Source organism: Pocillopora damicornis, chromosome 1 (genome assembly GCF_964200805.1).
Source record: "Pocillopora damicornis chromosome 1, jaPocDami1.2, whole genome shotgun sequence".
In the NCBI taxonomy this organism is placed as follows: Eukaryota; Metazoa; Cnidaria; class Anthozoa; order Scleractinia; family Pocilloporidae; genus Pocillopora; species Pocillopora damicornis.
Window position 1 is genome coordinate 11086582 of NC_142670.1, and position 17894 is coordinate 11104475.

At 39.2% G+C, this 17894-nt stretch overlaps 2 protein-coding genes across 3 annotated transcripts; one reads left to right on the top strand and one right to left on the bottom strand.

Moving 5' to 3' along the window:
* Positions 1-754: 754 nt before the first annotated feature.
* Positions 755-5706, bottom strand: LOC149051945 (acireductone dioxygenase-like). 2 transcript variants are annotated; one of them, XM_089203811.1, is made up of 5 exons: positions 5103-5706; positions 3406-3536; positions 3143-3262; positions 2505-2684; positions 755-1495 (listed from the first exon to the last, which is right to left on the bottom strand). In XM_089203811.1, exons 2-5 carry the CDS (start codon positions 3526-3528, stop codon positions 1364-1366), a joined length of 555 nt encoding a protein of 184 aa, XP_089059937.1. In that variant the 5' UTR covers positions 3529-3536; positions 5103-5706; the 3' UTR covers positions 755-1363. The 2 variants fall into 2 exon arrangements, with proteins under 2 accessions (XP_089059937.1, XP_089059902.1); XM_089203776.1 differs by lacking the exon at positions 5103-5706 and adding an exon at positions 4166-4241.
* A 3291-nt stretch (positions 5707-8997) lies between these two features.
* Positions 8998-16306, top strand: LOC113686172 (uncharacterized). The gene is made up of 3 exons (XM_027203769.2): positions 8998-9284; positions 9386-12291; positions 14978-16306. Exons 1-3 carry the CDS (start codon positions 9023-9025, stop codon positions 16022-16024), a joined length of 4215 nt encoding a protein of 1404 aa, XP_027059570.2. The 5' UTR covers positions 8998-9022; the 3' UTR covers positions 16025-16306.
* Positions 16307-17894: the final 1588 nt, after the last annotated feature.

A 17894-nucleotide genomic window follows, 5' to 3' on the forward strand; every position in this document is an offset into this window, starting at 1 on the left:
ACTCATCCGTTGCGCCTCCTAGCTCGACCAACCTTGTAACGAAGCAAGTGAAGCGAGACAACGTGTGCGGTGCAAAGTTCAGTTTCCGAAATTTCTCCTCCCCAGTCATTTCGCTTGGAAATATTACGCTGATGTTTCAAATTGTGTACTGGCTCAACTCAGTTATTGACATCCTTTGTGTCATTTTAACCGCACGAGTGACTCAGATGAAATAATTTGGTTTTAACAACTGAGTTGATTATGTCAATTGAACATCTAAAGAGATTGTAAGGCTGATTTCTCGAGCGGAAACTCCTCTCTCTGACGGTGGTCAATTCAAGTCATCAGCTCAGTTGATAAAATCAAATCATGTTGTTAGAAGTCCGACCGACGTAGCACCACGATTTCTTAAGAAACTTATCCCTTTTACTGATTTGGACAAACACACGCGGGAAGGGAGTTTATGTCTCTGATCTCTCGCGCGCGTTGCTTGCACTACCCTTGCGTTCTGCTGTGCAGGTTCCATCAGCGAGTAACCTGTCGATGCGCAGGAAAATTCCCCGTATAAACAGTTGAACCGAGTTACATGGACATCAATGACAGGGAAATTTCATCTGCCACAAAACTGAATTTCATCCCGCAAACTTTTCTTTTGGAAAATTTCACCTCGTTTGTGATGAACAAGGTCCAAACTTTAACATATTTCTAGCGGTGTCCATTTTTTCAATCTTCAATTTTACAGAATCCAGGAAAATACAAAAAAATTAAAGACGCGTTTTTCCTTCCAAATAGCCTTTAATTTTTCCTAGGTATAGAACCCCTGCGCAGAAGGAGAACAAGGAATCAGAGACACTATTTATTTGCAACTGCCTTGGTATAGGATGACCTTAGACACCTCTATGGCATCAAGGAGGTTTCGTACGCAGAAAATTCCTAATTTTTTTGTACTCTGTTTTAAGCAACCCAATCAGAATAATTTATACACCTTGAACCCTGACGAGAGTTTCTCAAATCACAATTACCATTTTTTTTAAAACCACATTAAAATAAATGTATGTTGAACAACTGGCTTCAAGACAGTTTCACAAGGGCATTATGAGAGTAAAATCATTTTTCCCATAACACAACATAATGACCTGAACAAACTAACCAACTCGCCACAGCATAACCAACCTTAAACTTCAAAGGAAAACACAGAGAATCACAAACAAGTGAAAGGTGTTTCCAACATGTGTTCATTGCGAACTTCTATAGCAAATGATCTCTTCCCTTAAATAAATGAACTATTTTCCACAGTTATGATCCTAAGGTCTAGAAGTCCCTCCATAAATACTAGTTCCATTTTCTTGTACAAATTCTCTTGAAAGCTGGCAGGTTTGTTTTTTTAGGCTTTTGAAAATATTCCAGCCTGTATGTTTTTCAGGTACTCAGAGCGTGCTGGGAGATCATCTGCTGGCCTGTTATGAGGTGTCCAAACTGGCTCACCAATAAACAGCCGCATGGCTTTGATGTAGTTCTGTAGAGAAAAAAAGCATAAGAACAAAAGAGATACATGTTTTTTAAAAACCTTTTACACCCTAACATCAGTATAAAATTTCTCCACATGGTTCTTTATACATTTATTAAGGTACTGACAAGGAGAATTTGTTTGCCAATCAAAAGGTTCCTTCCCTGGTGATCATTTCCTTTATTCTCATGACCTTCATGTTTGATTCATGAGTGATCTTGTAGGGAGAAATTAGATGCTTGTCACTCTTAGGGTTTAAAGGGTTAATGTATTATTCAGGGGTGATATTGGTACGATCAGATCAAAGGATTTACCCTTTTCAACATTTGTGAATTCTCTCCAATCTCCTATGCCTAATGGACTCCTTCGTTATTTTGGATGGAAAGGATACACCTTTTATAAACTGGAACTAAATTACCACTGCACACCTCTCTCGCTCTGTTAAGGAGTCTCCATTGAGGTGCAAGGGGAGTTAACCCTTCAACTCCCATGAGTGAGCAAGACAGAATTTCTCCTTACAATATCAATGCAATATCAACCAGATAAGTGATAAGAATAAAGAAAAATATCAATTTGGGGATAATTAGTTGATCTGATACTAAATTCTCTGAACTAACATTATAAAAATTGTATGGTTGACAGTAAGGAGAACTACAAATTTGATCCAGAAGTTAAAGGGCTAAAAATCAATCTATTTCCCAGGGTTGTCATTGGAAAATGTCTTTACTGACCAGGTGGCTGAACTGAATCATGCTCACATGTTGTAAAGCACCTTACTGAAATTTGAAACTCTCTATGACATGATTTCCACCATTTCCAGCATTCTGGGATATATTTGAGCTATCTTTGATGTTAGAGTCAGTTCAATATTATTGACTTTTTGTCTTTGATCAAAATTCACAAAGTATTTGGTGCAGAATGGTCTGCAGCAGGCAGGTTTCTGCCACCAGCTTATTTTTTCTATCACACGCATGTTCTTTTTTATGCTGTGTACACTCAAACCAGAAGCTGAACTTACCTTGTCATCCAAAGTGAAACGATGATAAATTCCAGCAGGAAGAATGATCAGATCACCTTTTTCAACAAAGATGCGGATCCACCTGTCATCATAATTCCTTATGTCAAAGTAGCCACTGCCGTCCATAATAAACCTTATTTCCTCATCAGTATGAAGATGCTCTTCAAAAAATGACTTGATCTGCATAAAATTTGTAATAAACAACAGTTTGTTAGTATACAAATTCCTATGATTGCCTTTAAGCAATTAGCAATAAATTATTGCTTTGTAGTTGTCTTAAAGTAATATAAAAAAGGTACAGTTTGTTCAGAGCCACGTGGATCATCCAGGGGAAGCTAATCCCAGTTTCCTTGGCATAGATTGATGAGGAATTTTTATTACTTCCCTCCTGATGGGATGCCAGTGCACAACAATTTTACCCCCCCCCCCACCCCCCAACATTTCATTAGACTTCCCTGACAATTTTCCAGTACCCATTTATACTTCTGGGTGGAGTGGCACTGTGAGAATATTTAGTGTTTAACCAAGAACACCACAGAGTGACCCGACCAGGTCTCGCTTGTAGAGCTAACTAAATGGCTCTACTTGGATGAAAATTTAGCCAAAGGAAATATTTATCCACCTGAAAAGACACCTACCTTTTGCTCATAGTTAGGTAGCCTCTCTGGAGTGCATGTAATGCAATCACTGTACGAATAGCCTCTCTCTTCACGAATCTCTGCCAGTTTTCCTTCCTTCTCAAAATTATCAGCATCCAGCTACAAGATAAAACAGCAGTTGATCTTTCATGCAGATGTCATAACACATTCTCCTAGGTTATTTTAAGACCCTAAATATTGAACTAGTCCAGGCCTTGGACTTGCAACCTCTTGCACAGCAATCCTGTGCTAAATTTTTATACCTTCCAGTACAATACTCCACAGTTCTTCAGATCCTCTAGTGAGACAGGCTGTGGAGGATCCAGTTGATGTGGAAGTCTTTGGTCCTCATCAGAGGAATCCATAAACCATGCTTGAACCATCATGTAACAATCTGTTCAGATCAAATTAAAGTGAGGCTTATATTTATCCTTTAACTCCCTGACCAAATTTGTAATTCTCCTTACTCTCAATCATAAAATTCTTATAATATTAGTCCAGAGAATTTAGTATTGGGTCAACTCACTATCCCCAAATTTATATTTTTCTTTATTCTCACCACTTATCTGCTTGATATTGTATTGATATTGTAAGGAGAAATTCTGTCTTGATCACTCTTGGGAGTTAAGCAGACCCCATAATAAGCTGACACCCAGTTTTTAGGCAGACATATGCCAAATAACAATCTACTGTATTCAGTGGAAAACAGTAGATTTATATTTTTGATAATAATTGTAAAAAATAAAAAAAATATATATATTAGTAATAAAGTAATTATACCAATAAGCTCCAAAGTGCTTTATCACACTTTGTGGTGACTTCATGCAGAATGCACCAAGCAGTTTATAACAATTTGCAGGGGACTAATTTGGCCAGACTGCAATGAGCAGATTACAAATTTTAAAAGGAAAATTTTCAGGTGCCCCCAATTTTTTTAAATTTTATTTCTTTGGTATACAAGCCCTGACCATAACACTGGAAGCTGCAGGGTATGGAGAAGTGAAGAAGTGATCAGTATCTTACTTCTCTTTACAATATCCATAGATTAACCAGCAAAAAGGTAATGAGTCAGAATACTCAAACTTATCAAGTAGAATTTGTTTCCTAAATAGATTTAACGATAAATTCTCCTTTCTAAATTACGAGGAAATTTGTAGCAGCTAGAGGGGAGAATTTACAATCAGATATTGGGGTTCAAAGGTTAGAAGGCTGCAAATGTGTTTTTTCAGAGAATTCAGGCTTGTCTATCACATCATGCCATACTATACAGAAAAAAAATTAAAGTAAAAACACAGCACAAACTGACAAAGAACAAAAAAACATTTTACAGAGTTTTATTGTTACGCTGGTGGATATGATTCTGTATGTTTGTGTCTTTGCCAAGAAAGCTGAAAGCGTATCGATTTACGAAGTAAATGAAGGATAAACAAAGCCTGCTGCCTCAAAAGGTGATCAGGACTGAGATTGTTAAATTTCATAAATGCCGTTTCAGTGAAAAACAAAATAATAATAATAATAATAATAACCTTCGGATCTAGTTTTTAAATATTATTCAAAGAGCGAGCTCGAGGTAAGCCAAACTTTGTATAGACACACACAAGCGAACTATGTCGGGTCTTACTGATTTGCGCAATAACTGTAATTCAGCAATTTTCAAGGTTCTAATCCCTGATCATCGCAAAAATAATTTCTTTAAGAATACCCAACGACTATCTCAAGTTGTGGAAGCTTCTGAAAAGGCAGCATCGAGGTTTAAATTTCCGATTCATGCTTCAAATTAAACCAAAATAAATGCAGAATTTCGCAGCCTATTCTGATATGTAATCAATGCTGTTTTGCATAACAGCCAACGGGAAAACAACGCGGATATGACATCAAATACAACAACACTCTTTAAACTAACATAAAACGTTGAAAAAGTCGTTAACAGACGGTTTAAAGTCTTAAAAAAAGTACTCACGATGTTCGCTTCCGTTCGGGAAAAAGTTAACACGTCTGTCTGTCTGTCTGTCTACTCGTGATCGCGTGACCACGTTGACAATCTTGGTTCCCAAGCTCCCTTCCTCTGAAACGTCGTTTGATTTGGTCACATGTCAGAATAATTGGCTCGTTGGGAGCCATTTGCGCCGAAGTTATCAATCGCTTGTGATAAAACTCAAGCGTCAGTGGTAGCAAAAAATCGTTATTGTAAATCAATCTAGTTTCCGTTTTAGGAAGGTTAATCGTTAGTGCTGAACCTCGACCGCTTGTGTTGTGGCATCAAACATTGTTGTAAGCGCAAATTATAAATCGCTGGTGTTTTGAGGCAGATCCGTGATAGCGCTAAATATCAATCATAGTTTTAGTGTCAATCGATAGAGTAAAACCTTTATGGTTTGATTCATTTTTAAAATACAGCAGTCGTTTTTTTTTTTTTTTTTCACTCCATGCAAGGTAATAAGGATTCCGGAATCCATGCAGGAAATTTTTGCTTCTGGAATCCGGAATACTGGGCGTTAACATCCAGAATCCCGCTAAAGAAAGAATCCAGAACCATTTGCGGAAAATCAATTATATTTCAAACGGCATTGACGGCTTTCACGCTCACCCATGCAACCACTGGAGGGTGCAGTTCACTCAAGTGTTCAATAAGTATGCAAATTTAGAGGGTCAAAAAGAAAGTGTTTACATAACAAAGGGTTTAAATCCCACATGGTTTCCGTGAAACACCATCGTGGGCGCTATTTCACTGTTTTAGAATACCTTTAAACAAAAAAGTGACCTCTGAGACGTCCTGTGGTTGTTATAACAAAAGTTGGGACGTGACTTTGCTCATGAGTGGTTGTGTTACATTAAGTTAAAAATTACGAGTCGATATAAGTATTTTTATTGTTAAAGATACGCTTTAGTTTTGTTTTAAATCGAAGAATTTGTAATTTTGTGTGAAAATAATCTAACTATTGATATCTTGAATGCTTCGCTTTTGCCTGCTTTCCTTGCCGGTTCTTTCTCAAGCAGCCCAAGCTGCGGCTGTTGGATGATCGTTTTGCGAAACTGGAGTCATGGCGAAAATTTAAGAGTTTGTATGAGAATATTTACGACCGCTCTTAGGAAGTAAAAATACTGTTAAATCCTCAATAAATACCTCACCTTACTTCCACCGTGCATCGCTTGTTGTCTGAGCGCTTACTAGGTTGAAAATAAGCCATTTTAGCAAGTTAACCATTTCTAGGTTTCCAACTCTTTCTCTTAGGAGTAATAAACCTAGTTATGGATAACTGGCTAAAATGGCTCGTTGAAACAAAGTAAGCGCTCAAAAACGGGCAATGAACTGTGAAAGTAAGGTGAGGTATTTATTGAGAATTTGAACTTATTTTTAATCCTTAAGAGCGGTCGTAAATATTCCCATACAGACTCTTATATTTTCGCCATTGCTGTTATTTTGAAAGATTATCACCTCACAGCTGGAGCTTGGGTTGTCTGTGGTTTGTTAGCGATTTGGACGCCCAGCGAGCACTGCGCTACTTTTATCTGGCACCCAGGGTCGAGGTATAACCTTGGATCGACTTAATACCCTTTTCACTTTGGACGTTTTCGAACTTTCTGGCACTTCTAATTCGCAATTGACCAAAATTAAAAATAAATATTAATTTTCCATAAATCATCATGAACTCGAGCATCAAAAAGTGGTAATATATTCTCCTGGTGGCCATGGAAGCACAGTTATAATTAGAAGCAGTCGAAAGCCAGGAACTGTCAAAATAGCACGAGAGAGTTGTCACTCAGAGCACGTGGGAGGGGGGGTGGGCACACAGGCCGAAATATTGCGGAAAATTTGCAGTATTTTTTCATTCAAGTTTTTTTTTCAATTGAGATATCAGTTTGTTTGTTCGAATCGCTCTTTGACTAAATCTCAATACTTCAATCATTATCTGTGGGGAAGCAGAATAAAAAGCAAAATGCGGAGAGGGAAAGTTAATTGTAACAGTCTAGTGATTCAGTTGATTCTCTGTTCCATTTTGAAGAGCAAGGCGAGCTGGCGTATCGGTGAGGGAGGAGGAGCTTTACGTTTGCGTTTAAGGGAACGACAACAACACAATTTTATTTGACAACAACACAACTTAATTTGTACCCTACATTAATTTACATGATACAAAAAAAATATATATACATGTTGCATGAAGATTTGAGAAAGTTCAAGCTGCCCATAATAACCATTGAGGGCTATAAAGATAGGGCAGCCTTACTTAAGTTATTAATAAATTATTATGTCGAAGGGCCAGGTACCACACACGCGCACACACTACATAAAACACAAAAAGAAAAAAAGAAAAAAAGCTAATAGAAAAAGAAAGAAACAAAAGAAACCTAAATATGCCAGTAGGAACGGAAGCATTAGAGTGGCAAATGTGAGATCGCTTTTCTGCCATGCTTCCAGGATTGACCAAGAAGATTCAGACGCGCAGGGAAAGCCAGAGTGAGGATGAGGATTTCGCAAAAAAAAGAAAAAGAAAAAGAAAATAAAACACGGCAATGGAAATTTCCCCCGCCTTAAGTGAAACCATATTTGCCTGAAATGTTGTGTCTTGCATCATTGTTCTTGTTCTTGATAATACAAAAGTTTGTGGTAACTGTCCTTCTCTTTCCACATCTCACTATATGGTAAAACTCACGACCTTGTGGTTTCTAGCCTTCCCCATGTGGGTTGTCCCTCCTTCCTGATAATAAAATCCTTAGATCGTCCGAGACTCCTACCGAGATTTTCTTACCAGTTTTCCTTTCCGGTCTCGTCACGCAATTCTTGAGAGAATGCAATGCGTGATGAGTGGTGTCACGCAATGCGTCTAGCGTAGAAATAACAAACCATGGCAAGGACAAAATTAGTTTTTTCTTTTTCTTCTCTTACACCACGCCTTAAGTTTCTTCAAAATATCTGATCTGGTTCGCTAGGTTTGATTCCTGCCGATTTCTCGGATTCCGTATTCGATCCTCCCGTAAAGAACGAGGGATGGGAGAATGGGCTCTTGCAAAGGCGACCTTTTGGCTTTTGGCGCGATAAGAAAAGGAACACGTTGCTAATACAATACAAGCTGATTTGAGCTAAGGCTGACTTTTACTCAAGATTGCGCGGCCACCCCGGACGAGAATCCTAGGCCTTGCTTTTTGTGATCAAGATAAGAGAAGCCGACGACCCCCTTAGTCGAGAGCATCAAGGGTTTGGTCCCTTATCAGTCTCATTATGTGCCCGTCTGATCCAAACGTCTGGAGCAATAAGACAACAACAGTGCAAGAAACGAAAAAGACTGCTTGTAACCAACAAAATGCTCGCAGGGTGAATAAAGAGATTGCTCATTGGATTAAATCAGTTTATTTTTCCGGCCGAACGACTTCAGAATAAAGACAAAACTGCTCGTGTAAAATTACTCAAAGGATAAACAACCATTAAGACTACCAGTAACTCCTAAAACTTCTTGAGGAGATCAATTTAACTGTTGAAGAATGAGATCTTATCTTACTTTTCACTATCATGCAAGCAAATTGAAGAAAACAACGCTTTTTTTGTTTCCGGAAAAAGGTTGCACTGATTAGGGCCATTATAAACTAGTTTGATTGTTTACGTAAAATACGCGAAATCTGTTTAAAACAACTCAAAAGATTCCTTGTTATAAGAACTGTGATTTCTTCAGTGAAACAGTATTTTCTTAATTTAACCCTTCATGTCAGGTTACAATCAAAAAGGTTTTAAATCTATCCGAATTATATGAAAAAGATGTCAATTGCGTGGTCTCGAGAAAAATCAGCAAAAATCGCTCGGTATTTTTTTTTCTGCCCGTCCCATGTAAGCTTGTCAATCAATCCAACAGTTAACCACATTAGCTTTTCTCAGTTTACAAATATCTCATGCCGCCTTCCTACCGCATTGTGTCATACAACAAAAAAATATTGTGTCTCGTTGATCAAATTTTGAGTGGTGTGGGAGAGAAGCGATTATTTCTTTCACTCCGTGAAGTTGAAAGTAGTGAACACATATGCCAAGTGATCGAGGAATTGGAGAGAACGAATCATTTTGAGGGGAGATTTCTACTCACGTTATCTGCCATTGTTCAAGAATTTATGTCAACAGACAGTTGCTGTGAAATGTCGGAGTTATGGGTCATGCTAGGTAGGTGAATTTGTGTTGTTGAGCGTGAATGATTCGTCTTCGAGCGCCATCAACTTGAAGCATAATTACCACTTAAAATGGTGTCTTCTTTGAATTTTCAGCGTTATTATTCTGCTTCACTACTGTGCCACCGAGTTTCGCAACTGGGCCTATATATTCTTCGCAAAGCAAGAGTACTTCGAGTGTCTTACTCAGCACCTTCGTCAAAGTGGAGTCTGATGAAAAAGAGTTTTCGTCCTTCTTTACTGTATCAAAATGGACTACAACAACCTTGCCCTCGAAAACAAAGAAACAATCAGGGATTTACTCATCGCACAACAATGAAGCAAACGGGCGTTTGTCTCCTGAAACAATTCAACCAATCTTGCCTTCGTTATCAAAAGTTGTTACCGCTCCGTCAAGGACAAATTTACCCACATACGGTATAGTTCTTAAAAACATTTCATCAAAGGATCGCGCGGAAAAATTTTCTTCGTTTAAAAACCTGAATGGATTTTCCAGTGTGGGTGAAAATATGTCAGCAGTATCATTGAAGCCTGCCGTCACCATTCCGGAAATTGCTACAACCACATTCCGAGTTAATTTTTTCCCTTCCACGTCTGAAATGAAGAAATATTTGGATTCCTCTCAAACAGGGGATTATTCTAATGGAGATAACCCCTCGCGTTTATCGGATTTACAAAGTAGAAAACTCATCGATCAAACAGCTCATTTTTCAAACGAAAATTCTATTTTGGGACATTATAACAATAGTGGCATCTCTGTCGGCGGAAGCAGATTGTTTACAAAAGGATCGCTTTCGTTAACAAAGCAGAATATTAGATCTTCCCTTCTTCAAAGCCCCTTAAGAATGGATATCAAAACCACACAATCACACATCCTTAAAAGTGCTCCGAGCCCTTTATTTTCTGTAAAAGTCAGTGCTTTGTTGACTCACGCAACGAGAACATGTGACACCAATATGATAACTGCATCCGTAAAAGCGTTCTCGTCCTCTCACGGAATGCCGAAGGTTACTACAGCGAGTAAAATCGCCAGTGAAAATAATTTATCTCAGATAAGTTCCTCGCCAGCAAGCACACCTCAGATGACGGCCAGTTCTTTGGGGCATTCCCCAGCTGAAAAAGAGAATTTTACTTTCACTTCAATAGTAAAACCTTCTGTTTGGAGCAGAGAAAGAAACCGTACTCCTCATACATCAGGTGTTGCGACGGCTTTTTCGGAAACTCCATCATTGAAACACTCTGTCTCTAGCGATGCAAACTATATGTTTACTCTAATTGATGAAAGTGAATCCCTGTTATTAAAGATCCGTTACACAGAGGAGTTTTCCAGCCGGGTTTCTTCTTCAACTTTGCGCGTTATACGTAGTAATACTTCACATTCCTCTGCAAGAGACATTCCTTTGATTCCTTTTCATAAAACTTTCCTTTCCGCTCCACACGAAACGACAACCACTTCCTTAGACTCACCTTCAATTTCCTCATCAAAAGCTCACGCGATGACGGAAAAGCGAGCGACACAGTCCAGTGTTCAATCTGCAGATTTGACTTTATCTTCGACCCCTCAAGAGAATTTCTTCAAAGCCAGCCCGTCGCAACGACCACATATTTTGAGAATTAGCCAAGAGAGTGCGAACTTCTCTACAATTATGCAGGAAAGAGACTTTGCCTCCATATCCAGGAACCAGGTAGCTCCCTCCTCTTCCCAAAATAAAGCCTCTCAACATGGCACCGACCTTTCGACGTCTTCATTCTCGAAAATACAGAGCAGTTCGGTGGTATGGCAAAGAAAAAGTCCATCTCCTACCTCTGTTGCTTACTCAGGTACTACCACTACCCTTTCTACGTCCACTTCAAGGACTGCTCAGAATATCCAGTCCTCAAGTCTGAGGCCAGAAAAACGTTTTACACCTTTACCATCGACAGTCCAGAGCAGCTCGATGCTGCATTACAAAAGAAATTTAGTAACCACTGTTAGCTTCACCAAGAGTCATATGTCCAGCAGTACCTCAACAACTGTCCACCAAATCCGTTCCTCTTCTAAGATGCTCGATTTTCAAAGCACCGAGATTAGATTTTTGAACAGTAGTTCGAAGATCATACATCAGAAACACTCCACGTCTTCGCAACACATTGTAAAGCTACGTGATACAGTACTGCAAACTTCAAATCCTTCTTTCACGAGGACAAGCTCAAGGTTATCAAAGACAAAAGATTCCTCTACTACTCCTATTCGCAGCCAGGGACGCCTCTCTGCAAGTATCTCCTCTACTTCCTCTTGGAAGGCTGTTATGCCGACGAGACAAGTAGCACCTTCTTCCCCAGTCCAAAGAGGTCGCGGTTTTGGAAATGTAAGCCTTACAACCCTTCCGATCTCACTTACGATAAGCAAAGAAACTGAACATTACACAATCTCCTCCTCTTCCTCATTAAGCAAATTACCATCGACACGAAAAAATATTCCATCATCCTCGAGCTTGAATATTCCCTCAGTTTCTCGCAGGAAAAGTTCTCCTTTTGCTGGTATGAGCCATTCCACCCCTCGGATCGTTGGTCTGACGATATCCTCCGAAAATGGACAAGGAATTCTTTCTTCTTCCACTTTGAGCCGATTTGCATCGACATCCGCATTTCCGTTATTTCCTGGCACAAAAGGTCTCTCTCGACCGTCTTCTAGGAGAAGTTCTGTTCACAAACTCGCTGGTAGCTCCACTACCATTCAGACTCAAATTTCAGCGAGCGTGTCATGGGGTGCGAGTAAAATGCTTCCCTCTTCTTCAAAACTTTCATCGTCCTCTACAGAAAGTCCTCTTCCTGTAAACTCTCACATAAAGAGCTTCTCCCAAGTACCAGAAGTGGACCGTTCGACCTCATCCAAAGATCAGAACAGCATCTCATTCCCCAAGTCCACCGCGACAACATATATCGATAAAAGCAAGTTGCAGACCTCCCCTTCACCGATGTCAACTACCTTATTAGAGAGAGAAATACCCTTTGGAACAATTGTAAGTATCTCCGGTTGTGTTTTTGTAATTAGCAATGGCAGTAATAACAGGTTGGGAAGAGGGGCCGGGCCAGAGTAGATAAAATGGACGATCAAACCTTGCCTTTTTCATGTCAGTCACTCAAGACATTGAGTAAACAGATAGCAGATGAAATTTATTAGCACTGACACATCAAAGGAGTGCATTTCCGTCTACTGATTCCGGGTCGATCTGCATCTGTACTTTGGAGTATTGATTTTTATGCGGGTGGGATCAACTTTAAAATCCGGTATCAAAGTGTAAAAACCTCTGGAGCAGGGACATAAGCATGTGACAACAAAGGCCCGTTCTCGAAAGGCCCATTAATGTGATTTTTTTTCTCCGTTTTACTTTCAAGATAGAGGCATTGACATTATAGAAACTCGGATCGTTGAAATATCGGGATTTGAAACAGAATGAACTGGTTTACGAGCGAAGACCTGCACTACTTAACAATTATAGTCCTATCGCGTGATAGTTGATGAGGCCGAAGCACGAATGAATTGTCACGCACAGAAATTTGAGATCGAATAATCCGATTTTCTTGGTATAAATCTCATGTAAGTAAAAGATGATGTTATTCGGCGGTGCATGACACAGGCATACGCTGAGAAAAAGAACCGTGAGTGCTCCAAATTGAAGTCGAACTTACGACCTTCCGATTACTACTTCGGACGCTCTCGTAGCAACTTCGGCCCTTTCTCTAAGTCCATGGTGACAACATCCTGCATACTGTTAGGATAAAAATATCGATATGTAATGCTTCTGCGCAGTGATGATGGAGATGACGATGGTAAATTTCAAGCCTACTGAATTTTAAGAGAAAAGTTAGGTTATTCGGTGAATAACACAGGCACTCTCGAAGAAAAAAATAATCTACTATACGTCAAAAATAAAACAACAAGAGAGGTTATTAATTTTTTTCGTTAATCAGTGCCCACTGTAACATTAAGATTGTAAGCTTAAGATTTCTATCGCGTGATAATTGATGAGGGCGAAGCCCAAATCAACTATCACGCATAGAGATCTAGAGTGAATAATCTAATTGTATTAGTATAAATCTGCTAAGTCGTCTAAATCTTGACAACAAGACAGGCCCATTTTTTTTCTATTTCGTTTTTTTTACAACGGCTCACTGTTAGGCTGCTAATTCTACTCTATCTTTTACGGAATAGACAACGAGTAGCGTAACCAATCAGATAGCTACATTTGTGATAGGGCACCATTCGATTTATGTTTGTATTTCCTGGAATTAGATTTGGAAATATCACTTCGAGCCCGCAAAGCTTTCGATCGAGAGATAGACTCTCGGACTGGCAATCGAATTAGCCACAAAGCGGTATTGTAGGTGAGCGCTGTCACTTCGCTCCATACATACTCTTTTGTAAGATGTAAATTGGATGAACTATTGGGCAAATCTTAGGAAGATTAATGCAAGATGTTGTAATGCCGATATCTGCTTTCCAACCATGATTTAGGCCTACTAAAGAAGCCGATCAGAGAACTTCGAAAAGCGTATGAATACCCGGAAAGGCTCTGTAGATACTTAATCCTTTGGCGATCAATTTGGCAAGATCTAGCAGCTCTCATCGTTTAAAGCGATTGGTGTTAATCCAGATCACAATCAAAGTTTTGTGATAGTAAAAAGCACTTATAGCGTGCGCCTGTTAAGTAATAGATCACAGATAAATCGACGTCAAAATGTGGTAAAACCAAAAAACAGGCACAGGAGGCGCACACAATTTGACCTCCTCTGTAATCTATAACTGTACAGACCTACGGCAACAAATAATTTATTTGACATGGTTTGATGCTGCACTGGTTTAAAGATTTCATGAATGGTACCGAGAAGTTACAATTCATAGACCCAGTGATTCTATGAATTGTAACTTCTCGGTTACATTCATTATAAATCTTTAAACCAGAGTAGCATAAAATCATGACTGATTGTCCACCTGGTTACCTTGTGAACTTAAATATATGTAATCTATATATACGTCATCAATGCGCCTGTCCACAAATTAATCTTAAGCAAGGGCCAATCAAAATACGTGTAGAATTCAGCTTATCATATAATTTGTTATAACTCATCGGCCACCATGGTTTACGAAACTGTTATCTTATAAGACAAATTGGCCAAGAGCATTGGATCAAAATCAGTTTAAAAGCCATCACTCAAATTTCATTCCTTACATTTAGGCTGAGAATTGATGAGTCACCGGGTCACCTCTATCTTTTGAACAATCTGTATTTGTGGAATTGATAGATAACTTTAAAAGAAACCAGTTGGCTCCTATGCCTTGGTGCGCGCAATTACGGACTTTGTTTCATTTTAATTGTTCAATTCCAGGCGAGCACGCATTGGTTAATTCAAATGATTTAAATTTTAATGACGTAACATGTTTTGTCGCGCGTACGAAACTAGAGAGGTTTTGGGATTTTTGAGTCGAACTAGACTTGTGCTGTTCCTTCGGCATTTTAAGGGTTTTAAAGAAAGGAAAGAAAGGAAAACCGTCAGAACACCAGCTTTTCTTAACTTTCGTACCCTTACACGACTATAATTGAAAGACAGATGAACTTATTTGACCCAACAGCCAACAGAGGTGTCTGTCAATTCTGATGATGGAGAATAGATGTGATCAATCTTTGTTTTGATTATTTTTCTCAGGTTCCCTTTCCTGGTGAAAGCTCAAAAACCTATAAAGCAACCAAAACAGACGCAGTGCTCCCAACTCGTACGAGACCATCCACGGATACAGTAGCCACAGCGCCTGCGAACATTTCCACAGAATCTCCGTCAGCAGTATCAACAAATTTCGGTCAAATTAGGCTCCTTATCATAGTTGCCATCATTCCAAGCGTTCTCTTGTGCGCTTTTTTCTGCGCCTTCCTTTTATTTCGCCGTAGTCGCAAGCGCAGAAATAAATCTGTGTACTCCATAAAGTTAGAATATGCAGACGAGAACAGCGGATTTCGAAAACGATGCGTGAACAGTCGGTTGGACTTGAGCCTAAAAGGAATTCACATTGACTTAGAGTTTCCATACGACTGTGAGCGTCGCGGGAGCTATGTACGGGACAGTTATTCCCGCGGATCCGCCTTGAGCGAGACTCAGATGCGGGAATTGCAAATTTTATCTCAAGAATGTAAGGAGAATATGGAATGGATCAGCGAGGTGATTGCCAGAGAGATGGAGGCCTCTATAAGTGGTCGCAATCTGCCTGTAACCCGAGATAGCGTTTACTCTCTGAAGGAAAGAGAGAATTTTGAACCGAGCGAAAAATTACGGAGTATTGTACGAAGGGAGTCTTCTAAAAGAGGACGAGAAACAGTCAAGTGGAAGATTCCAGTTGTACAGCGGCGAGATTCGGAGGATTTCGATCAAAGGGACTCTATGTGCACGGACGACACGACACTTGAGTGGAAAGATGGGCAAAGATCGACACTGCGAAACTGCGGAGAAAATGGAAAAAACATTTGTTCAAAGTCGAATCACGCTCTGCAGGATTGTGCAGATGAGGATAATTTAGACAAAGGATTTAAAGTCCAGACATCGAACGAAACATTTGACAATAATGAAACCCGAGAAAACGGTAAAAAAGAGAACAATGTTGTTGAAAGTAAGCCACCAATTGTCGATTTCGATCTTAAAAAGGACGATATACCTCGAGAAAAACGTTCTTCTTCGCGACCAAAGAGATTTGAAACATTGTAAATGACATATACGTCCTTAGTAGAATAGTTCAAAGTAGCGGTTCGAGATAAACTTTCTCGATAGAAAAAGCTGTTAAGTTCTATCCGTAAATTCAAGTGTACTAGCTCGAGCTCTCTGGAAGCTTTTCATTTGACCCTTCCGTCAGTTCAAGAAAATTTTTTAAACCGTCAGAAATAGATTAAGTTGGAGGTAATGCTACTTATTCTATCAAAATGTCTAGTTATGACGCGATGTAACAGATTACATCTACAAACAACAAAAAAAAAGTTTATACGTTCTGGAGTTTCTGTTGCAATTCTATTACTGGTGATAAGCTACTGATTTATAGATCTTTCACTGTGAGCATAGCGCCTGTGCTTCCAAGGCAATTTTAGGCTATCATCACGTTGATGTCATGTAGTGGATGCAAACGAAACGATCTGACAACCTTTAACTACGACCAAACACGCACGAGTGGTCTCCTTGTCGAAACAAAAGTTTGTTTGGAATGGGAGGGCTGGGAAGGAGATTAAGACAAACACCTGGCAAAGCGGGACATTTGATTGAAGGCGTTCTCACTGCTCGTGCGCGCCACCTGCTTCTTTAAGATAACCCAGCTATGCTCGATTTAGCACTCTGAAGGTCAGATCTAGAGCTTCAAGATGACTTATCGACATTCAGGTCTAGAAGATAAAATCGTCGAGTACTTTTTTCTTCCCTATGCGAGTACAGTTTTGATCCAAAAACGAAGTTTAACACGTCAGATCAAGAGAGGGTGGAGGCTTTCTTTCACGAATTTTTGAAAAAGCGCGCCACGAACCGAGCCTCGCCATACCCCATTTGAACAAGTTTCAAATCTTATTTAATTAGATCAAGAATAATCTTGGATTTTAACGCAAGTCATTTTATCACAGTAGATATTTTTACGCGGGGGCCGGGGGAAGCAAAGTGGACTTTCAAACCTGGAAAAAATTTCGTTGCATCTTAGTTCCGTCTTGATTCCCGTGACATTTTTACGGGATAAATATAAATAATGTAAACTCAAAAATACTTGATAATTATTATACGTCCTCTTTACACAATAACATCAGTGTGCATATTCTCCATACTGTTCTCTATACATTTCCTAAGGTGCTGACAAGGAGAATTTGTTTAATGATTAAGAGCTTATTAATTTGGTGATCATTTTCTTCATTCTCATGACCTCAATGCGTCATTCAGGGGTAATATTGAAAGAAGAAAATAGATACTGGTCACTCTTAGATATCAAAGTGTTAAAGAAAAGCTACTACACGTCTCAAATTTTCTCACCGGCGAAAATCAAGCGCCCTGCAGTCCAAATAGTGAGGGTCTGATGATTTTAGATATATGAAAATTCATATATTTGCAATGCGGTGGAGAGATGAAATTAAGAGATCCTCGCAGCTAAGAACACTACTGAAACGAGTAGTTTTAAATAGGACCTGAAAAAAATTCAGGCCCGTACGGGATTTGAACCCGTGACCTCTGCGATACCGGTGCAGCGCTCTACCAATTGAGCTAACAAGTGAGGGTCTGTTCCCAGTTTAACAATTTGGGCAAAGATAAATTTCTTGAAATTAAAGACTGTTGCATTATTTTCAAAAACAATCCAAAAAGAGTGCAAACGAAAATAATTTTTTGAGATTTAAAACTGTCTGAAAATCTTGTATCAGTCTCAGGAGCCACCCATTGTATTTCAGCCAATCAGAGGATGAGTGTGAAACAAAACATTCAAAGTTCATTTCGTACTTGAATTTTTTAATCAAAACAGCTATAACAGGCGATGTGGACTATGATATCTGATACAACGACTAAAATCCTCACTCTGAGGCCTTTACCAACAAGCAAAACGCCATTTGATCACAATAAA